The 21,028-nt window shown below is 38.6% G+C and overlaps 1 protein-coding gene and 1 long non-coding RNA gene across 5 annotated transcripts in view; one reads left to right on the top strand and one right to left on the bottom strand.

The window, feature by feature from the left end:
* Window positions 1-16,975, bottom strand: part of CENPJ (centromere protein J) — a 61,976-nt gene extending 45,001 nt beyond the window's left edge. The window contains exons 1-4 of one of the 4 annotated variants that reach the window (XM_004778224.3): window positions 16,878-16,973; window positions 11,262-11,770; window positions 10,593-10,716; window positions 308-613 (exon numbers count right to left, since the gene is read on the bottom strand). In XM_004778224.3, the coding sequence (XP_004778281.1) occupies window positions 308-613; window positions 10,593-10,716; window positions 11,262-11,705 (874 nt within the window). In that variant the 5' untranslated portion in view covers window positions 11,706-11,770; window positions 16,878-16,973. Of the gene's footprint in view, window positions 1-307; window positions 614-10,592; window positions 10,717-11,261; window positions 11,771-16,877 lie in introns of all 4 variants that reach the window. The other 3 variants (XM_004778225.3, XM_004778230.3, XM_004778229.3) reach the window with 3 other exon arrangements.
* On the top strand, window positions 16,957-18,184 carry LOC123389805. Its single transcript, XR_006604457.1, has 2 exons — window positions 16,957-17,300; window positions 17,912-18,184. It is a non-coding gene; the product is annotated as an uncharacterized LOC123389805 (long non-coding RNA).
* Window positions 18,185-21,028: the final 2,844 nt, after the last annotated feature.

Raw genomic sequence — 21,028 nt, forward strand, 5'->3', positions numbered from 1 at the left:
AAAAAAAACCCTATTTCTAAGCTCTCAAAGAGAAATGGTATACAAGGAACTCATTGCCTCCCTTTTTGAAGACCCCATGTGACAGGGAGGTCTAAAGTCAGCATGAGTACTGCAATTTTTCTTGGAAAGTCACAAACTCTATGTCCAGTTCTATATCCAATCCAGGCTCAGTGGCTGTGCAATATGTAGGGGCTCATAATAAAAGCCACAGAGGACAAGAAAAAATGCAGAAAGGACTTTTCTTATCTTAGCACAGCTTGGAAACACTCCTAATTAGGTACAGAAGAGAAAAATATAAGTAACTTACCTAAAGAATGGTTATGGTTTTCTTCCTTCAAATCACTTTTTTTCAGAAGTGTTTCTTGATATTGTGCCTCACCAAACAAATTGAGAGAAGCACCACTTTTTGAAGTTAAGACTAAATCTGGATGAGTAGTTCTACAAAAGTTGTTTTGTTCATCAAATAAAATGCTGGAAGTGTGCGTTTTCTCTAGGGTTTGATTCTGGTAGATATACGATGGTAAGAAGGGTGTGGTTTTCTCTTTCTCTATGGTGGCTGAATTTCCTGGAGATCTATACTTCTCGCTCTGATCATCAGGCAGTGGGGTTAAACCTGGCAATTAAAAACATCACCAAAACTAATGACTTCTTAGAACATTTTCTCTCCTTTATTAATCCCTACCCACCAGGTTTTCTCTAAAGTGATTAAAGTATTTGTTTCTTCCATATTAGGAAATTCTGTTTAAAATCATGAAATTTTAAGTCTAAAAATGACTCTTGCATAATTTATTTACACTGCAATTCCTGTGCAGACAGTGTACACCTTGCAGAGCTGCAACACTGCCTGATTCTGGAAGGCACTGCCTGATTCATGTTCCATGAGAAGAGAAGCACTGCTGGAATTGTCAACTCTGCAGCCCCGTGACAAACACGGAGAGTGCCAAGGCAGATGGCTACAAAATGATTGGAATAATTCCCCAATGACAAATAGGCCCTGTGTCACGGCCTATAAAAGCACCTTTCCTCTAGATTACTGTTAACATTTTGGTATCTTCAGGCAGTAGAATTATAGGTGACTTTTGTACTTCTCTGTAGTTTCTAAATTTCCTGTATTACCATTTCACTGTTTTCTTGAGTCTCTGGTTGGGAAATAAACACAGAGATTCCCCTGCTATATATCTCTAATTTGTAATTCTTGAAGGGTAGATGTCAAAACTCCATCCTAGTTGTTGTACCATCCCCTTGAAATCCTCCTACTATTCTTCTCTTCTCCCAGAATGTCTCAACTAAATTTAGAAGTGAAGGGGCATCAGGCTGGCTCAGTCAGTAAAGCGTATGACTTCTGGTCTTGGGGTTATGAATTCAAGCCCCACACTGGTTGCAGAGATTAAAAAATCTTTAGGGGCATCTGGATGGCTCAGTCAGTTGAGGGTTCAACTCCTGGTTTCAGCTCAGGTCATGATCTCATGGATCATAGAATGAAACCCTGTATCGGGCTCTGTGCTCAATGATGAGTCTGCTTGAAGATTCTCTCCCTCTGCCCTCCCTATCCCTTGCCCTGCTTCTTGTACATATGCATGTGCTCTCTCTAAAATAAATAAATCTTTTTCTTAAATCTTAAAAAAGGGGGGGCGCACCTGGTTGGCTCAGTGGTTAAGCATCTGCCTTTGGCACAGGTCATGATCCCAGAGTCCTGGGATCAAGCTCCCTGCTCAGCGAGAAGCCTGCTTCACCCTCTCCCACTTCCCCCTGCTTATGTTTCCTCTCTAGCTGTTTCTCTTTGTCAAATTTATAAAAAATATTTTTAAAAAGCAATTTATCTTTAAAAAAAAAAAAAAAGATGAAGAAGAAACACAATGGGAAATGTTTAATAAAACATAAAAAGAGCCAGGCTACCTATCTCTCATACCCATCGGCCTCACCTCCAGCCCACAAATAAAACTGGAAAATAGGTAGGTCCTCTCTGATTATCAGGTTCTACATCCTTTCTTTTATAACAATACTCTCCCCATTCACATTTTTGACTGACAGTCATCCCACTTCAGACTGAAGAGGTCTTTGATAAAAGTCCAAAAGCTCAACGTGGCAACTCACAAAGTGTGGTCTGCAAACCCCTGAAGGTCTCTAAAATCCTTTCAGGGCACCCCCAGGCCAAATCTATTTTCATAAAATATTAAGACAATATTTGCCTTTTTCACCTTGCTGACACCTGCACTGATGGTGCAAGAGAAAAATGGAAACTGCTGGTTTCACTCGAAAGCAGGACAGGAGCACCCAACTGTGCTAGCAATCACTCTATGAGTTACTACCAAGCACTTGCAGTTTAAGAAAAAAAAAAAGAAAGAAAAAACCTGTTTTACTTAAGAATGTCCTAAAGTTACAAAAATTATTAATTTTTTAATTGAATTTTAACTGTTGAGTACATGTCTTTTGAATATTCTATTGGACAAAACAGAAAGTATGCATAAATCATTTCTGCTGCAAACCAAGACATGGCTGTGCCTTTTTTTTTTTTTTTTGCAGTTGTAAGCTCAACTAGCCACTTCTCTCAAAGAACATTATCTTTATCTTAAAAAAAAAAAAGAGAGAGACAAACTATCATGATTTAAACTTGGTACTTGGCAGGTATTTTCTCAAAAATGAAACGAGTGAACCAGTCGCTTCAAGGAAAATAACTGACAGTATTTGCTAAGAATGGTAAAATTCAAACCTTCAAGTAAAAATGAGGACTCATTAAACATGTGTACCACCATGATCTTGACAGTCTCATAATACTCGAGGACTTTCATGATGAAATCTATAGTGGCATTAATGGATATAATTTTTTTATATTACATATTGAAATGTTAGTATTTTAAAGACCCACATAAGTCCATGAACCACTATTTCCCAAATAATCAATGCACAATTTCACCAGATCATGCAAAATAAAAGAGCCATTCAAAATGTCAAGATATTCCAATATAATTTATGTAATAGAGTATAAAAAAGTGCATGAATATGGTTTCAGACTCCATACTGTGAATCACTACTAACTTAGGTTTGGATACAATATCAAAGAAAGAACCACAATTACTTCAAAAGGCTATTATAGTATTCCTCTTTCCTTCTTCCAATTAAACACCATGTGAAGCTGAATTTTTTTTCACATGCTTCAACCAAAACAATATAACTTAGGAAACTGAATGCAGAAGCAAATAGGAGAATCAGCTGAACTTTTAACTCAGAGATTTTCAAAAATATAAAACTATGCCATTCTTCTTATTTTTTAGAAAAGCCTTTTCATTTAAAAAAATGTTAGTTATGATAACATGTAACTGGTTATTATTTTAAGTGAATTAATTTTTAAAAAGCTCTGGCTGAGAAACAAAATGGCGGAGAAGTAGGAGGAGGCGCCGTTTCCACCTCTCCCCTAAACTGAGCTGATTACCTACCAAAGAACTCTGATCACCCATGAAATCAGCCTGAGACTAGAATTATACACTTCTGGATCTCTATGGGGGCAGAAGACGCCAGCAGGCAGAAGCGTTCCAGGGTGCACCTTGCCTGCACGATGGTTGATACATTGAGCTACACATCTGTTCAGCCATCTCTCACCAAAATGACTAGGAGGAGGAATACCCAACAAAATAAAAATTCAGAGACTGGGCCCTCTCCATGAGAGCTATTGAATATGGACATAGACAGTATGTCAGAAAGGGAATTCAGGCTAACAATTATCCAGGCAATAGCTAGGTTGGAGAAAGTCTTTGATGACAAAATAGAATTGATTAGGGCAGAAGTAAAAGCCACCAGGGATGATGTTAACAATGTTCTCAATGAGTTCCAATCCAATCTAAATTCTCTAAAAGCTAGGGTAACTGAGGCAGAAGATAGAATTAGTGATCTGGAGGACAAACAGATAGAGAAAAAGGATCAGGAGGAAGCCTGGAACAAAGAGCTTAGAAGCCATGAAAACAGAATTAGGGAAATAAATGACGCCATGAAACGTTCCAACGTCAGAATTATTGGAATCCTTGAGGGGGAGGAGAAAGAAAGAACACTATAAGATATAGTTGAATAAATTCTCCATGAAAATTTTCTCAATCTCACGAATGCAACCAGCATTCGTGTACTAGAAGAAAGGTCTCCCCCCAAGATCCCAAGATCATAAAATCTAGAAAGACCTTGAGACACCTGACTGTGAAAATGATGAATCATAATTGTAGACAGGACTCCTGAAAGCAGCTAGGGTGAAGAAATTGCTTACGAACAGAGGAAAGCCCATCAGAATAATGTCAGACCTGTCCCCAGGAACCTGGCAAGCCAGAAAAGGCTCGCAAGATGCATTCAGGGCACTAAATGAGAAGAACATGCAGCCAAAAATACTTTATCCAGCAAAACTGACATTCAAAATGGATGGAGAGATAAAGAGCTTCCAAGACTGGCAAGGTTTAAAAGAGTATGTGACCACCAAGCCGACAATGCAGGAAATATAAAGGAGGGGTTCTATAAAAGAAGAAAAAACCTAAGAATATCATTGAACAGAAATTTATGGAGACAATCTACAGAAAGAAAGACTTCACAGGTAACATGATGTCAATAAAAACATATCTCTCAATAACCATACTCATCGTGAATGGCCTAAATGCACCCATAAAACAACTCAGGGTTGCAGATTGGATAAAATGACAGGAGAGACCCATTTGGAACCTAAGGATACATCCAGACTGAAAGTGAAGGGATTGAGAAGCATCTTTCATGCCAATGGGCCTCAAAAGAAGGCTGGGGTAGCGATTCTCATATCAGATAAATTAGATTATAAACTAAAGACTGTAGTCAAAGATACAGAAGGGCACTACATAATTCTTTTTTCTTTTTTTTTTTTTTTTAAGATTTTATTTATTTGACAGAGAGAGAAAAATCACAAATAGGCAGAGAGGCAGGCAGAGAGAGAGAGCAGAGGAAGCAGGCTCTCTGCGGAGCAGAGAGCCCGACACGGGACTTGATCCCAGGGCCCTGGGATCATGACCCGAGCCAAAAGCAGAGGCTTTAACCCACTGAGCCACCCAGGTGCCCCAGGCACTACATAATTATTAAAGGGACTATTCAACGAGAAGATCTAACAATTGTAAATATTTATGCCCCCAATATGGGAGCAGCCAATTACATAAGAAAACTATTAACCAAGATAAAGAGTCATATTGATATGAAAACATTAATAAGAGGAGAACTTAACATGCCACTCTCAGTAATAGATCATCCAAGTAGAAAATCAATAATGAAACAAGAGCATTGAATGACACATTGGACCAGTGGGACCTCATAGATATATACAAACATTCCACCCTAAAACAACAGAATACTCATTCTTCTTGAGTGCACATGAACCTTCTCCAGAATAGACCACATACTGGATCATAAATCAGGGCTCAACCGATACCAAAAGATGGAGATTATTCCCTGCATATTCTCAGATCACAATGCTTTGAAACTGGAGCTCAACCACAAGGAAAAGTTTGGAAGGAATTCAAACACCTGGAAGCTAAAGACCACCTTGCTTAAGAATGCTTGGTTCCGGGCGCCTGGGTGGCTCAGTGGGTTAAGCCGCTGCCTTCGGCTCAGGTCATGATCTCGGGGTCCTGGGATCGAGTCCCGCATCGGGCTCTCTGCTCAGCAGGGAGCCTGTTTCCTCCTCTCTCTCTCTGCCTGCCTCTCTGCCTACTTGTGATCTCTCTCTGTCAAATAAATAAATAAATAAATAAATAAATAAATAACAAATGAATGCTTGGTTCCGGGCGCCTGGGTGGCTTTCAGCTAGGGTCATGATCCCAGGGTCCTGGGATGGAGCTCTGCGTCGGGCTCTCTGCTCAGCAGGGAGTCTGCTTCCCCCTCTCTCTCTGCTTGCCTCACTGCCTACTTGTGATCTCTGTCTGTCAAATAAATAAAATCTTTAAAAAAAAAAAAAAATTGAAAAATCCAGAATACACCAGTTGTCTCTACACCTTAAAGAACTAAAGAATCAACAACAAATTAAGCCAACTCCACACACAAGAAGGGAAACAATCAAGATTAGAGCAGAGATCAATGAGATAGAAATTAGAGATATAGTAGAATGCACTGAAGAAACTAGAAGCTGTTTTTTTTTAAAGAATCAGTAAGACCGATAAACCATTGGCCAAACTAATTCAAAAGAAAAGAGAGAAGGCCCAAATTAATAAAATTATGAATGAAAAGGGAGAGATCACAACTAACACCAAGGAAATAGAAACAATCATCAGAAATTATCGGATGCCTGGCAGGCTCAATTGGTTAAACCACTGCCTTCAGCTCGGGTCATGATCCTGGAGTCTCAGGATAGAGTCCCACATGGGGCTCCTTGCTCAGCAGGGAGTCTGCTTCTCCCACTGACCTCTCTCCTCTCATGCTCTCTCTCTCGCTCTGTTGTTCTCTCTCTCTCTCTCAAATAAATAAAGAAAAAAGAAGAAAGAAAGAAATTATTATCAACAGTTATATGCCAATAAGTTAAGCAACCTAGACGAAATGGATACATTCCTGGAAAACTATAAACTTCCAAAATTGAACCAGGAAGAAACTGACAGCCTGAATAGACCAATATCTAGTAACGAGATTGAAGCAGTGATCAAAAAACAAGAGCCCAGGACCTGACGGATTCCCTGGGGAATTCTACCAAACATTCAAAGAAGAAATAACACCTATTCTTCTGAAGCTGTTTCAAAAAATTGAAGCAGAAGGCAAACTTCCAGACTCTTTTTATGAAGCCAGCATTACCCTGATCCCCAAACCAGGCAAAGACCCCATCAAAAAGGAGAATTTCAGACCAATATCCCTGATGAATATGGATGCTAAGATTGTCAACAAGATCCTTGCCAATAGGACACAACAGTGCATTAAAAAGATTATCCACCATGACCAGGTGGGATTCATCCCTCGGTTTCAAGGGTGGTTCAACATTCGCAAATCAATCAATGTGATAGAACAAATCAATAAGAGAAAAGAGAATAACCACAGGTCCTCTCAATTAATGCAGAAAAAGAATTTGACAAAATTCAGCATCCATTCCTGATTAAAACGCTTCAAAGTATAGGGATAGAGGGAACATTCCTCAACTTCATCAAATCTATCTATGAATGATCCACAGCAAATATCATCCTCAATGGGAAAAAGCTGACAGCTTTCCCTTTGAGATCAGGAACACGACAAGGATGCCCACTCTCACCACTCTTGTTCAATATAGTATTAGAAGTCCTAGCAACAGCAATCAGACAACAAAGAGAAAAAAAAGGTATTCAAATTATCAAAGAAGTCAAACTCTCTCTCTTTACAGATGACATGATACTTTAAATGGAAAACTCAAAAGACTCCACCCCAAACTACTAGAACTCATACAGCAATTCAGTAACGTGGGGCAGGATACAAAGTCAATGTACAGAAATCCATTGCTTTCTTATACACTAACAATGAAAATACAGAAAGGGAAATTAGAGAATCGATTCCATTTACTATAGCACCAAGAACCGTAAGATACCTGGGAATAAACCTAACCAAAGAGGTAAAGGATCTCTACTTGAGGAACTACAAAACACTCATGAAAGAAATCAAAGAAGACACAAAACGATGGAAGACAATTCCATGCTCGTGGATCAGAAGAATAAACATTGTTAAAATGTCTATACTGCCTAGAACAATCTACACTTTCAATGCCATTCCAATCAAAATTCCACCAGCATTTTTCAAAGAGCTAGAGCAAACAATCCTAAAATTTGTATAGAATCAGAAGAGACCCGGAATTGCTAAGGAAATGTTGAAAAAGAAAAACAAAACTGGCGGCATCACATTGCCTGATTTCAAGCTTTAGTACAAAGCTATGATCAACACAGCATGGTACTGGCATAAAAACAGACACATAGACCAGTAGAACAGGGTAGAGAGCCCAGATATGGACCCAAAATTCTATGGTCAAATAATTTCAACAAACCAGGAAAAAATACACAGTGGAAAAAAGACAGTCTCTTCAATAAATGGTGCTGGGAGAATTGGACAGCTATACATAGAAGAATGAAATTCGACCATTTTCTTACACCATACACAAAGATAAACTCAAAATGGATAAAAGACCTCAATGTGAGGCAGGAATCCATCAGATTCCTAGGGGAGAACATGGGCAGTAACCTCTTTGATATCAGCCACAACAACTTCTTTCAAGATAGGTCTCCAAAGGCAAAGGAAACAAAAGCGAAAATGAATTTTGAGGACTTCAACAAGATCAAAATCTTCTGCACAGCAAAGGAAACAGTCAACAAAACAAAGAGGCAGCCCACGGAATGGGAGAAGATATTTGCAAATGACAGTACAGACAAAAGGCTGATATCCAGGATCTATAAAGAACTTCTCAAACTCAACACACACAAAACAGATAATCATATCAAAAAATGGGCAGAAGACATGGACAGAGACTTCTCCAGTGAAGACATACAAATGGCTATCAGACACATGAAAAAATGTTCATCATCACTAGCCTTCAGGGAGATTCAAATCAAAACTACATTGAGATACAACCTTACACCAGTTAGAATGGCCAAAATTAACAACAGTTAACAACGTGTGTTGGAGAGGATGTGGAGAAAAAAGAACCCTCTTACACTGTTGTGGGAATGCAAGTTGGAGCAGCCACTTTGGAAAACAGTGTGGAGATTCCTAAGAAATTAAAAATAGAGCTTCCCTATGGCCCTGCAATTGCACTACTGGGTATTTACCCCAAAGATACAGATGTAGTGAAAAGAAGGGCCATCTGTACCCCAATGTTCATAGCAGCAATGGCCACGGCTGCCAAACTGTGGAAAGAACCAAGACGCTCTTCAACAGACGAATGGATAAGGAAGATGTGGTCCATATACACTGTGGAGTATTATGCCTCCATCAGAAAGGATGAATACCCAACTTTTGTATCAGCAAGGATGGGACTGAAAGAGATTCTGCTGAGTGAAATAAGTCAGGCAGAGAGTCAATTATCATATGGTTTCACTTATTTGTGGAGCATAAGAAATAACACGGAGGACATGGGGAGATGGAGAGGAGAAAGGAGTTGAGGGAAATTGGAAGGGGAGATGAACCATGAGAGACTATGGACTCTGAAAAACAATCTGAGGGTTTTGAAGGGGCGGGGGGTGGGAAGCTGGGTGAGCCTGGTGGTGGGTATTATGGAGGGCATGTATTGCATGGAGTACTTGGTGTGGTGCATAAACAATGAATTCTGGAACACTGAAAAGAAATTTAAAAAATTAAAAATTAAAAATTGTTTTTTAAATATCTCCATTTTCATTTCTGATACAGTAAATTCATCAGTAAATGCCCATGTAACAAATGCTCTCTGGGGTCCTCAATATTTTAAGAGTGTTAAGGGGTCCTAAGACCAAATAGTGAAAACCACTGCCCTAAAAGCAATGTTCCATAAATAAATGGGGCTAGTTCTTAAATATTAAGAACTGTGAAGAATCTGCTTCCCTATTGTTCTACCATAGCACTATTTCTACCTTAAGAAGTATCACAGGCTGTTAGTTAAATGCTCTTGATTATCCTCTTTATGTATTTCATAAAGGAACCCTGAACCATTCAACTATTTCAAGACACACACTATGTTCTCTATATTTGCTAAGATAAGCACCCTATTCCTTAAACCAGTTTTCATATGGTACATTTCTCATCACTACCACTCCCCAAATCCCATCTGGCTACACCCTGCATAGTTATCTGCCAATGTCTTTTCTTTTCTGTATTCTCAATGCCCAGTGCAACCTCTGAACAGAACAGGCACCTTCCTGAATCAGTAGTGTCTCTTAAAAGGGAGCACCGAAAAGCAACTGCACATCACTATTTTACAAACTGTGGGACACAATCCATTAGTAATTTTATCATCAGAATCATGACTGGCATTTTTTTTAGTGACCAAGAATAGGATTAGATAAATAGAATATATCCTTGCTACATGTCAGGTGCACCAGTAAGATCTGATTTATGAAATCTCTTTGAAATTATGAGTTTAAATGTTTTCGTTATAATGCAGTATGGTCAAACAACTTTCAAAACCACTGCTCCAGATCACATTTTAACAGGTTTAGTTTCTCCTGATAAGTACATCATTCTTTCTTTTAATTGATCTAGCCTACAACAAAGAATTTTGTCATCTCCCACCAGAGAAAACATTTCTGGTATGGTCCTTTTGCTGAACAGAATGGCTTCTACACATAGTTACATTTATGACCCTGAGGCAAAGACTGTAAGCCAGTAGCTCCAGGCCAAACTTGGCTCTAGATATTTTATTCTGCTACATCTTTTTAAAATTTTATTATAAATAAATATGAATGCCATTAAGCAGGGCACACATGCTCCAGAATGGCACAGCTCCCACTTGCCCCAATTACATAACACTAGCACCATTTCACAGTTCTCTGCAAGGCCCCTAAGGAAACTGGAGTTTACAACAAATGATAGAGAAATGGTAGAAATAACCTGTCAGACAACTGAAGGTGAGAAATGTATGTAACTGTCCACTGTTGTACTAACTGAAGGTTCTATGTAAGCAAAAAAAATACCTGGCAGTGTGTGTTGTCCAGACACCATAGTAAGCAGCTTCTCTTGTTCTTCCATGAGTCTTTGTAGTTGCTCTAACTGCTGCCTCTTCAGCTGTTCCTGCTTCTTCTGTTGTACTTCTTTCAACTTTTTAAACATAAAATTTATTTGATTAAATTAACTTTACATTTCTTTATGGATCTTTGCTCCTTATACTTATCTTAATGCCTTTCATCTCCCTTTCCATATCACCTCTAAAAAAGAGTTCCAAATGGAGATTCCTAAGTAACTACACCTACCACCAATACTCCAAAATCCCATCTTTTTATGAAGGGTACCATACCGACTGTCCCAACTAAGAAACATTAAAAGTCATATGAATCCATGGGTTCTTAAAATAGGATAGGTGTCAGTACATTTATGATCAACATTTTCTCCCTAATATTTGATCAACCATTTCTAATTTAGTTTTTACCAAGTAAAACAGAAAATTAAAGACATTTTTACCTCAAGTGGTATATCTTACATACCAAACCTCTGTTAATGTTTCACATTAGACAAAAGGCAAAATTTGGTGTTTTGAGGATTTCATAGTAAAGGGGAAGAAACAAGAGGCCCTGAGCAGGTGACTTTTCATCATCAACAGAAACTTGCAATAACATAAATACATACTGGGCCAAATACTTTTGTACCTGTTCAAGCTTTTTAAAAAGTGGGTCTTTATAAGCTACTTCTTTGCATTCACTGGAAAGATCTGAGATAAAGTCATTTTTGTTGTCTTCCCGGTATCCAGGAGCATCTTGACATACCACTATTTGTGGTCCTTCTTTAGTTAAAGGAAACACTATATGTGTTTCAGATTTATCTGATTGTAGTTTATAAGGGCTGTTAGTCTCCAACTTCTGTACTTCACGAAGTGAATCTTCTTCACTTATAAGGCTGAAGCTATTTGAAAAATGTGTGGCTTTAACAGGAAAACTGGTAGAAATGTTTACATTTGCTCGCTTCTCTTCATCTCCTTCCAAAAGAGGAAACCCACGATTTAATATGACCCCAGCCCGAGAAGGATTGGTCATCCATTGGGTTAAGAAGTTCTGTCCATTGTTCAATTCAGAAGAGGTTGGCATCAGGAACATTTTAGTCCAATGATAATATTATATTTAAATAATATAAAGGTTGAAAAGCTACTAATTTCCAAAACCTGTAGAAAGAAGATGCCAACAAAAAGCATTGGTTAAAGCTATTCTACCCAAAACTCGAATCAGTGCAAAAATCTACTGAATATTTCAAATACAAAAGACTTCAACCAGCAAAGCAGTTGGGCATTAACCTATGTGGTTTCTTTTCAGTCTTAAAAAAATCCAAATTGAGTCAATCAAAAACCTAAGTTCCCTTCTGATTTAATCATTTGATTACTGAGGATTTTATACAAGTGCTAAATAAAACAAAATAAAATAAAAACAGCTCACATAAAACTCTAGGAACTAGAGCATCTTCTAAGTTATTTGATTACTATAACTATCAAATATTACCCATATTACACTTTCATGCTTCTGGCCCTAGTCCCACATGGCTTCTCTGCCCAACTGGGGAGCCCATGTTCTCCCTACTTACAGAACAAGAGTCACCACCATGGTTTCACTGGCATTTCTCTAATTCCTTCAACCCCCTTCTAGCCCCTCACCCACCAAGCAGACCCTCATCTGTATTCTTAGAGGTCTCCGATATCACTATTTTGGCATGCATCTCAATATTAGTGGTACTCTGCCTTTGTGTTCATAATCTACCAAGCTGTGAGTTCCTTGAAGATATAGTCACCCATGCCTAGCACCATCCATTCCTGCTAGGAAGGAATGGAGAAACTTGACAAATGTTTGCTAAAATTAAGTAAAATTAAATCAGAACTAAGATTCTATTATTTAAAATAAATTCAGTATTATAAAATATTATTTGTGTTCATTCGATACTCAACAACAAAATTACATTAGTTCATATAATAGGACAGCTACTTTGTATGAATCATACTCTAATATAACCAAATTCCTAGTGTAATTCAGTCACCATGCAATAAATTTAAATGGCACATCACAGAGAAGATAAGCTTGTCCTCCTCTGTATGACTGATTTCACTCACCTAGTATTTATTGAGTCCTTTCTCTGTGCCAGATACTATTTTAGTCACTGGGCATACGGTATACGGCAGTTAATAAATCAGAGTCTTAGTGAAGAAAATACATGCATATAAAAGAAAGCTATAGTTTTAAGAGTATTACTTTTAAGAGTATTACTATGCTATATAGTAATAAATGCTGAGGAGAAAAATAAAAGCAATATGGGAGAAGTAGATTTGCAAGTTTAGAGGGGGTAGACAGGAGTGCTCCTTTAGGAGATAAACTCAAGGACCGGGTGGAGGTCAAGGAACAAGTGGCGCAGATATGAGGGATGGAATAAGACCCCAGCCTTCATATTGAAAACCTTCACTTGCAGAATGACCTCCACTAATTCTTACAGTCCCATCACCACTATCTATCTCAAATTCTCTCGAATTAATTTCGGTATGTGTTTAGACTTATTACATCAGCCACTTGGCTCCTAAGCAACTCTTTATCTTCAATGCTCTGATATCCATGCACATGCTTTATTCCATGTCCAATGTTCACGCAGCCCCAAAGTCCATCACTAGCAAAATCTATTATCCTCAACCTCGTTTCTCACCTTCCTGAAAACACCTCTTCCTACACAGCCCATACTCTGGACCACTGGGCCTGGGAGTAGAATATGTGTTTTTTGTATTGTCCTTTTTCGCTTCCAGATGATTCTCCCTTCCTCCACCATAAAAACCACTAAATTCTGAATCTCATATGATTTTCTTATTTACGACTCCCTCCTTTATTGTCTACCAAACCTCCAGAGGTCAACCAGGGTCCTCCCCTTCATTCCTTAAAATTTTCTGACTAAGCAACTGAAAGAACAGTGTTGCCATTAACTGAAATGGGGAAAACTGGGAATGAAACAGGTTTGAGGGAAATGAGAAATCAAGAGCTGAATTTTTTTTTTCAAGATTTTATTATTTGGGGGGCTGCACGAGCAATGGGCGGGACAGAGGAAGAGGCCAACTCCCCACGGAGCAGGGAGTCCGATGCAGGGCTCCATCCCAGGATCCTGAGATCATGACCTGAGCCGAAGGCACACACTTGACTAAGCCACCCACGTGCCCCTGGCACATTTGAAGATGCCTAGTAGACATTCCAGTCATCATCATATAAGCAGCAGGACACACAAGAATGGGATTCACAGAAGAATGGGATTCATGGATGAAGCCAAGGCTGTGAAGCATAAATGTGAGTATCCCTAGCATATAGATGATATTTAAAGCCTTGACCCTGTTGAGATCACAAAGTGACTAACAGTAGACAAAAAAGAGAAGATGTAGAAAGTATAGTGTCCTTTACGCCAAGTGAAGAAAGTGGTTTTTTATTGTTTTGTTTTGTTTTTAATGAAGAAAGTATTTCAAAAAAGAAAGATATGTGTTAAAAGCTGTTAACACATGAAGGGTGAGGAGAACTGAGAACTGACCTTGGAATTGAGCAAAGTAAAGGTCATGATAACTTTGATAAGAGCAACCTGGGGAAGAGGAAGGCTGAAAAAGTTTGAATGGAGGGAATACACGAAAAAACAAGAAACTAAGGATAGCTAACTCTTTCTAGGAGTTTTGCTATTAAGTGAAGGAAATAAATAGGACAGTAGCTGCCCAGGGAGGCAGAGTAAAGAAAGATTTTTTAAGACGGGAGAAATAAAAGCATGTCTGTAGGTTGATGAGAATGAAGAAAGTAGAGAATTACTATAGCATTGACCTTGAGGGGAGAAATGAGAAAATTTAGTACCAAAGTGAAATAACATGTCACACTATTTTTCAGATACAATTCTAGACTTTAAGATAGATAGACAGCCAAACTGATGGATATCTCCAAAGAAAGTGAAAAATGGCAATTTGAAGGCAAACATGTATTTAGCTTTGTAACCAGTGTCTGAAAAAAAAAAAAAAGATATAAACAAAAAGAAATATAGATGCCCAAACATCAAAAAAGTTCATCATCACTCAACTGAATAGTAATTAAAACAATAACGACATAATATTTTTCACATACCAGGTTGGAAAAGCTAAAAACTGCTAAACCCCATTGTGGGAAAAGAACTCTTTCATAAAGTGTTACTTGGGAATGTAAACTGGTAAAAACCTTTTGAAGGGCAATTTGACAATATCCATCCAAACTGTAAATGTACAGAAACTTTGACTCAGCAATTTCACATCTAGGCATTTTGTGCTATACTGGCACAAGTTCACAACATTTGTAATAAACTGAGATTAATGTCTTAAATGTCTATTAAGGGAGGACCAACTAATTACATCATTCACATTATGCAGTGGTTACAGAGAACCAAGTAAGCTTATTAAGTACCAATATGGTAGTCCTAAATATATCCAAGATATAGTTAAACTGACAAAGGCAAAATGCAAAACACTTTATAAGAAATAAAGACAAAAAAGCACAATTACCTAGAACTGTGCTGTCCATTATGATAGCCACTGATCACATATGGCTATTTAGCACTTGAAAGTAGCTAATGTGAACTGAAAGACAGATGGGGTCATTTTACTAAAACCTGATTTAATGGAATTTTAAAACAAGAGACTGCTGTTTCCCTTGTTGCTTTACTGAGTGTAACAACATACACTGAAAATACTTATGCTCCATTTTCTGAAGCAGAATCCTGAAATGATGTCATCGGTACAGCTGTTAAAACATATATACAAATACTATGAATCATCAGTTTGTAGTACTGTTCAAAGAAAATATAGGACAAAAGGAATGCTTGCAAGCTATTCAATAAGCAAAGACCAAAGCGACAGTGTGATTTTTCTCAGATATCAGTTGGAAAACAGCTATTCACAAATTTTTTAAAACTGCTGCAACAAACAGCAACATAATGCTGAGTCCAAGTCTCAACAGATTCATACTGTTTCCATGTAATAGGAAGTTCAAAAACAGGCAAAATAAATTGATAAGTAGAGAAGTCAGACTCATGGTTATAGAGGCTTCTGCCTTCAGAGCTGATAGGGAATCTTATTATCTTCACCTGCTGGTAATTACACCGGTGTATACATTTGGGTAGTACACTTAAGATTAGGGCAGTTTATTGAATATCTGTTATTCCTGAATAATTTTTAAAAATCTGTTCTAAGTAAACTAATTCTAATTATTTTTGAGTTGAAAACCTATCTAAAAGGTAACAGCTTTTCATCAAACTCAACCAAGTAATCTATGTTAAATTTCAAAGACTAGCAGGAAAATTTGAAATCCAAATTTAGAAAGGAGACAAGTTACAAGGTTATTTTGTAACATCAAAAAACTAAAAAAAGTTCCCTACTATACTGACCAGTGCGGGTGGTGCTGCAGCACTCAAGACATATGCATCTTAAAACAAACACCTTAAAACAAACCACACTTAAAGACCTCTATTCCGTCATTTTAATTTCATGAGTATTAAAAGTGTATTTACTGTCAGCATAAGAATAAAAATATTGTTTACTGTCAGCATAAGAATAAAAATATTGTTTCACCTTAATCTGCTATTTATTATTAATATTCAGGCAAACTATAAAGAACCTATATATATATAGCAAAATGTCTAGAAAGGATTAGCATGTGGACTAGGATTTTTTTGGATATCAAAATCTGTTTGAAACAAATTCACGGCCTCGAAACCTCCAGAGAGTGCTATATAAACATACTTGAAGCGGTTTGGAGGAATAAATTCTCTGCGTGGACACAAACAGTTAGCCCAAAGTCACCCTCCGACCGTATAACTAGTTGATTTGGGAGATGATTTATCAGTCTCCCAAAACATGTTCATGAAAACCACGAATCCACAGCAAAGCTTTAAAGGACAGCTCCTGACTGATGGACCATCGATGATGATCCGCCTTAAGGAGAGAAAGCAACCCCACTTTACACTTTCTTTTCGAACCGTGTCCCCTGCGCTTCTAAACAGCAGCCTGAAGTACAGCCAAAACCACAGGCGGTGAGCGTCCCTGAAAGGCAGGCTCCCCACAGAACAGCGTTAAGCTGGGACATCCACAGAATTAATGTCGGCCGCCGCCGCAGAGTCGCCCGGCCGCGGCTCCCTCCGCGCCCCGCTGAGCCAGCTCAGAGGCCCGGAGCAGGTCCCTCCCGCGCCCCGCCAACACTCTTTGATGGAGGGCGACAAACACACCAGCAACCCCGTTCCTTTCACCCACAAATTACCGCTCCGCAGTACCCTGGCCTCTCAGTCCACTCAAACTACATCATGAATCGCCGCTGCATTTATGAATGAGGCGCCACAATCACCGCCTCCGGTTTGAGCCCCGCCCCCAAAGTCGGCTCCGCCCCCTTATCCGAGGGCTCCTGGGAAATGTAGTCTCCGCCAGCCGCCTCTGTACTTCCGTGAGGGCACTGGGAGACCCAGGCAAACTACCATACCCAGCGGGGATCGCAGGGGCGGACGTTACCTCAGGAATTCACTGCTGGAAGTCTTCCTCCTGGGTCGCCGGCTAGTGGGCGGGCGGCTGAGCGGGAGGGAAGAACCGTTCCTAGTGAACTTCCGTGACCGCCTCCCCCGCCCCCGCCCTCCCCGCCTTGAAAACTAAGGAAGGCGCCTTTGCGAGAAGTCTCCGTGTTCAGAGAAAAGTAGGGGACTCAGAGCTAACAGTGTACACAGATGGACGCTTTTAGGGGTGATGGGGGCAGGGCAGGGGCTTTTTGCTTGATGTCGGTCTGCCTCGTTTTCGCATCTGGCTGGGTGTGACCCTGCTCACATGGACTCATCAGACAAAAGTAACGCTTTGGGGGGGGGGGGCTTCACTCCCAAAATAGTCATCGCTCATCGCTTCTCGTATAGCCAATAAACAAATGGTTTGGCTGTGCGTGGCCATTAGATGTTAAAAGTCTATAAGCACTGAAAGTGCAAAATTCAGCAAATATTTTCTTAATTGCCACCACAAAGGGCTGTGTAGCTGGAGAACACTGAGGGGCAACTTACCATAGTGTACATACCCGGGTTTCGTGTCTGTTTAATTACCAGTATGCCAAGTGAAATTCGTTTAAAAATAAATTAATTAATTAAATAATGCCATTTATAATCACTGTAATCGCTGAAATATACTACCACTGATTAAAGATAATTAAAAAACACTTTCACAGAGATTTGGCCTCCCCCGCAAAATTGTTTTGCTAACTACCTCAAAAATAGACTCTCTCTAAGCAAGATTTGGATTTGCCTTTTTTTTTTTTTATTCTAGATGAGGAAACCAAAGCCCAAGACTTCCAACATCACACAACAATTTAAGATGCCGTTTGAGGATGTAAATGCTCTTCTTCGTTTATAATGGCCCTTCGGCTTGAAAAAACATGCCTAAAAGTTTCATCATTTCTCTTAAAATGTTTTATCTTTTCAGATAGTCACAATATCCTCAAATTTTGTGCCGTATTTCATTACTGTATTTTTATTCTAATGTAGTATGTACTACCATACTGCTTGTTGATTGAATAAATGGGTCTTTTGCCACACTCAAGTCTTAACCAGTTGTTAAATAAAGGTTCTAATATATAAGGGTTCACCTGTAGCCCAGGGAATTCTCAAAACTGCCCCCTAAGTTTGAAGGGTCCTCAAAATCCATCACAAGGTGGAAGGGGTAGAAGGAAGGAGCTTCCAGCTTCTACTCTGCCAGACAATGAAAGATTGAACTTCATCAGCTGCTCCTATAGTGTTGCATCTTCAAATATTACTGTAGAGAAAAATTAGACTATGAATTCCCATCCAGGATTTCAACCACAAATTATCCATGCTGATACAATCCTTTATGCCATCATAGGAGGCAAGACAGTACTATATTATAATGGTTAAGAACCCCTGCTTTGGAGTCAGGCATTTCTGAGATCAAATCCTACCTTGATGACTTACAAAGCATTTTGTAGTCTTTAGCACTCAACTTCTCAGAAACTCAGTCTTCTCATCTGCAAAATGGGGATAACAATACCTACCCATAGAATTGTCAAGAAGATTAAAGAAGATATATAAAAACTTAGCATAAAAGCTGCCTTGTAGTAAAAATTTAATGAATAGGAGGTGTTTTCACTTTTTTAAAAAAACACTTTATTGAGGTATGACTGACATGCAAAAAGCAATATATAGTTAATGTATATAACTTGATGAGGCTTGGAGATAAGTATAAATCCATGAAACCCTCAACATAATCTATACCATAAGTGTATCTATGAAGATGTGTTCATTTTTGCCATGACTTCAACTGTTGATGAACTCACTTTGCCTGCCACAGCCCAGCTCCACAGGTCATGTCAAATGGTTTTGTAAGATACAAAATAAAACCATATTATTACCAAGTTATTTGGTAATAATACTGTTTTAACATAGTTGATCTGGCTATGAAAGATGTTCAGAGTTGAAAACTTTTCACTGTTGGGTTGGTAGTAATACTGACTACTCTGTCAAGGGAAGACAGAGTTGTAGGCCTGGTCAAGGAATGATTCCCATGCCGGTATCATCTAGGCTAGAAGGATGACTGTAGCAGGATAAGGAGATAATACTGAGAGATTCAAGTACCCAGCCTCTATGCAAAGGCAAGAAAACCAATAGCCCACTTAACCTTTGGGGAAGAGAGAGGGTTCCTCACCAAGACCACAAACTCAGATTTCTAGAATTCTATCACAGTAGTTTCTATCAACCATGTAGGTGCAGAAAGACAGCTTTTTCAAAAATCTTATTTTAATAAAGAAAAAAACTATTCCTGGTGCATTGGACTTGCAGCAAAATATCTCAAAAACGTGTTAGTCTAAATAACAAAGGGGTTCTCACATCTACTACATTCTAGAATGAGCAATAATGCTGAATACACAATAATAGAGAACTAGCCTGAATCATTGCTATGATCACAGCAGAACAATGCTATGATACTTGTTACACCTATATTGTTACCCTCCTCTTGAAAATAATAATTGTATAATTGAATATTGGAATAATAATTGAAACTTTAATATAATTCCCTGATGGTTTTCAAAGCATTCTCTACATTTTCATTACATATTTTTTAAAAGATTTTATTTATTTATTTGAGAGAGAGAGTGAGTAAGAGAGAGCATGAGAGAGAAGAAGGTCAGAGGGAGAAGCAGACTCCCCCATGGAGTTAGAAGAAGAAGCAGACTCCCCATAGGAGCCCAATGTGGGACTTGATCCCAGGATTCCAGGATCATGATCTGAGCCGAAGGCCGTCGCTTAACCAACTGAACCACCCAGGCGCCCCTGTTATACATTTTTTAAAATGATTTATTTATCAAGATGCCTGGGTGGCTCAGTTGAGCCTCTGCCTTTAGCTCAGGTGTGGTCTTGGGATCCTGGAATTAAGCATCATTGGGCTCTCTGCTCACTGGGGAGTCTGCTTCTCCCTCTCCCTCTGCTCCTCCCCCACCCTCTGTTCATTTTCTCTCTCAAATAAATCTTTTAAAAAGGATGTATTTTTCTTTATTTGAGAGAGAGAGAGCGTGCACATTCGAGCAGGGAGGGACAGAGGGAGAGGGAGAATGCTCAAGCAAATGCCGCATTGAGTGCAGAGCTTAAGGTGCCACATGATCCCAGTACCCCAAGATCATGACCTGAACTAAAATAAAGAGCTCCTTAATGAACTGAGCCACAATGCACCTCTGCTTTTCTTACACAATTTTAAATCAGCCCATTTATTTTCCACAAATATGAAAATTACCAGTTTGCATATCCTAATACCCATATCCAAAATATTGAGTAGTTCCTTTGTGCTGGGCACATTCTTCTTTGAATGTTTGGTAGAATTCACCAGTAAAGCCAGCTGATTCTGGGCTTTTCTTTGTTGGGTGGTTTTGATCACTAATTCAATCATTATCTTTTATCTATTCATATTTTCTATTTTTTCCTAAGCAAGTTGTGGTAGTTTGTGTGTTTCTGAGGAGTTTCTCTATTTCATCTAGGTTATCTAATTTGTTGATATACAATTGTTCATAGATTCTCTTATAATCCTTATTTCTATAAGGTTAGTAATAATGCCTCCTTTACATTTCTGATTTTAGTAATTTGAGCCTTCCTTCTGTCAGTCTATCTAAAATTTCATCAATTTTGTTGATCTTTTAAAAAACCAAATTTTGATTTCATTCTCTTTTTCTATTTGCTATTTCATATATCTCTGCTCTAATCATTACTATTTCCTTCTGCTGGCTTTGGGTTTACTTTCTTCTTCTTTTTCTAGTTCTTTAGGGTGATATTTGGGTTTGTTAATTTAGGATCTTCCTTCTTTTTTAATATAGGCATTTATAGCTATAGATTGCCTCTGAATGTTTTCTAAGTTTTGGTATGATGTATTTTTGTTTTAATT

Source organism: Mustela putorius, unplaced genomic scaffold, assembly GCF_011764305.1.
Source record: "Mustela putorius furo isolate JIRA1106 unplaced genomic scaffold, ASM1176430v1.1 tig00004035_pilon_pilon_pilon, whole genome shotgun sequence".
Lineage (NCBI taxonomy): Eukaryota > Metazoa > Chordata > Mammalia > Carnivora > Mustelidae > Mustela > Mustela putorius.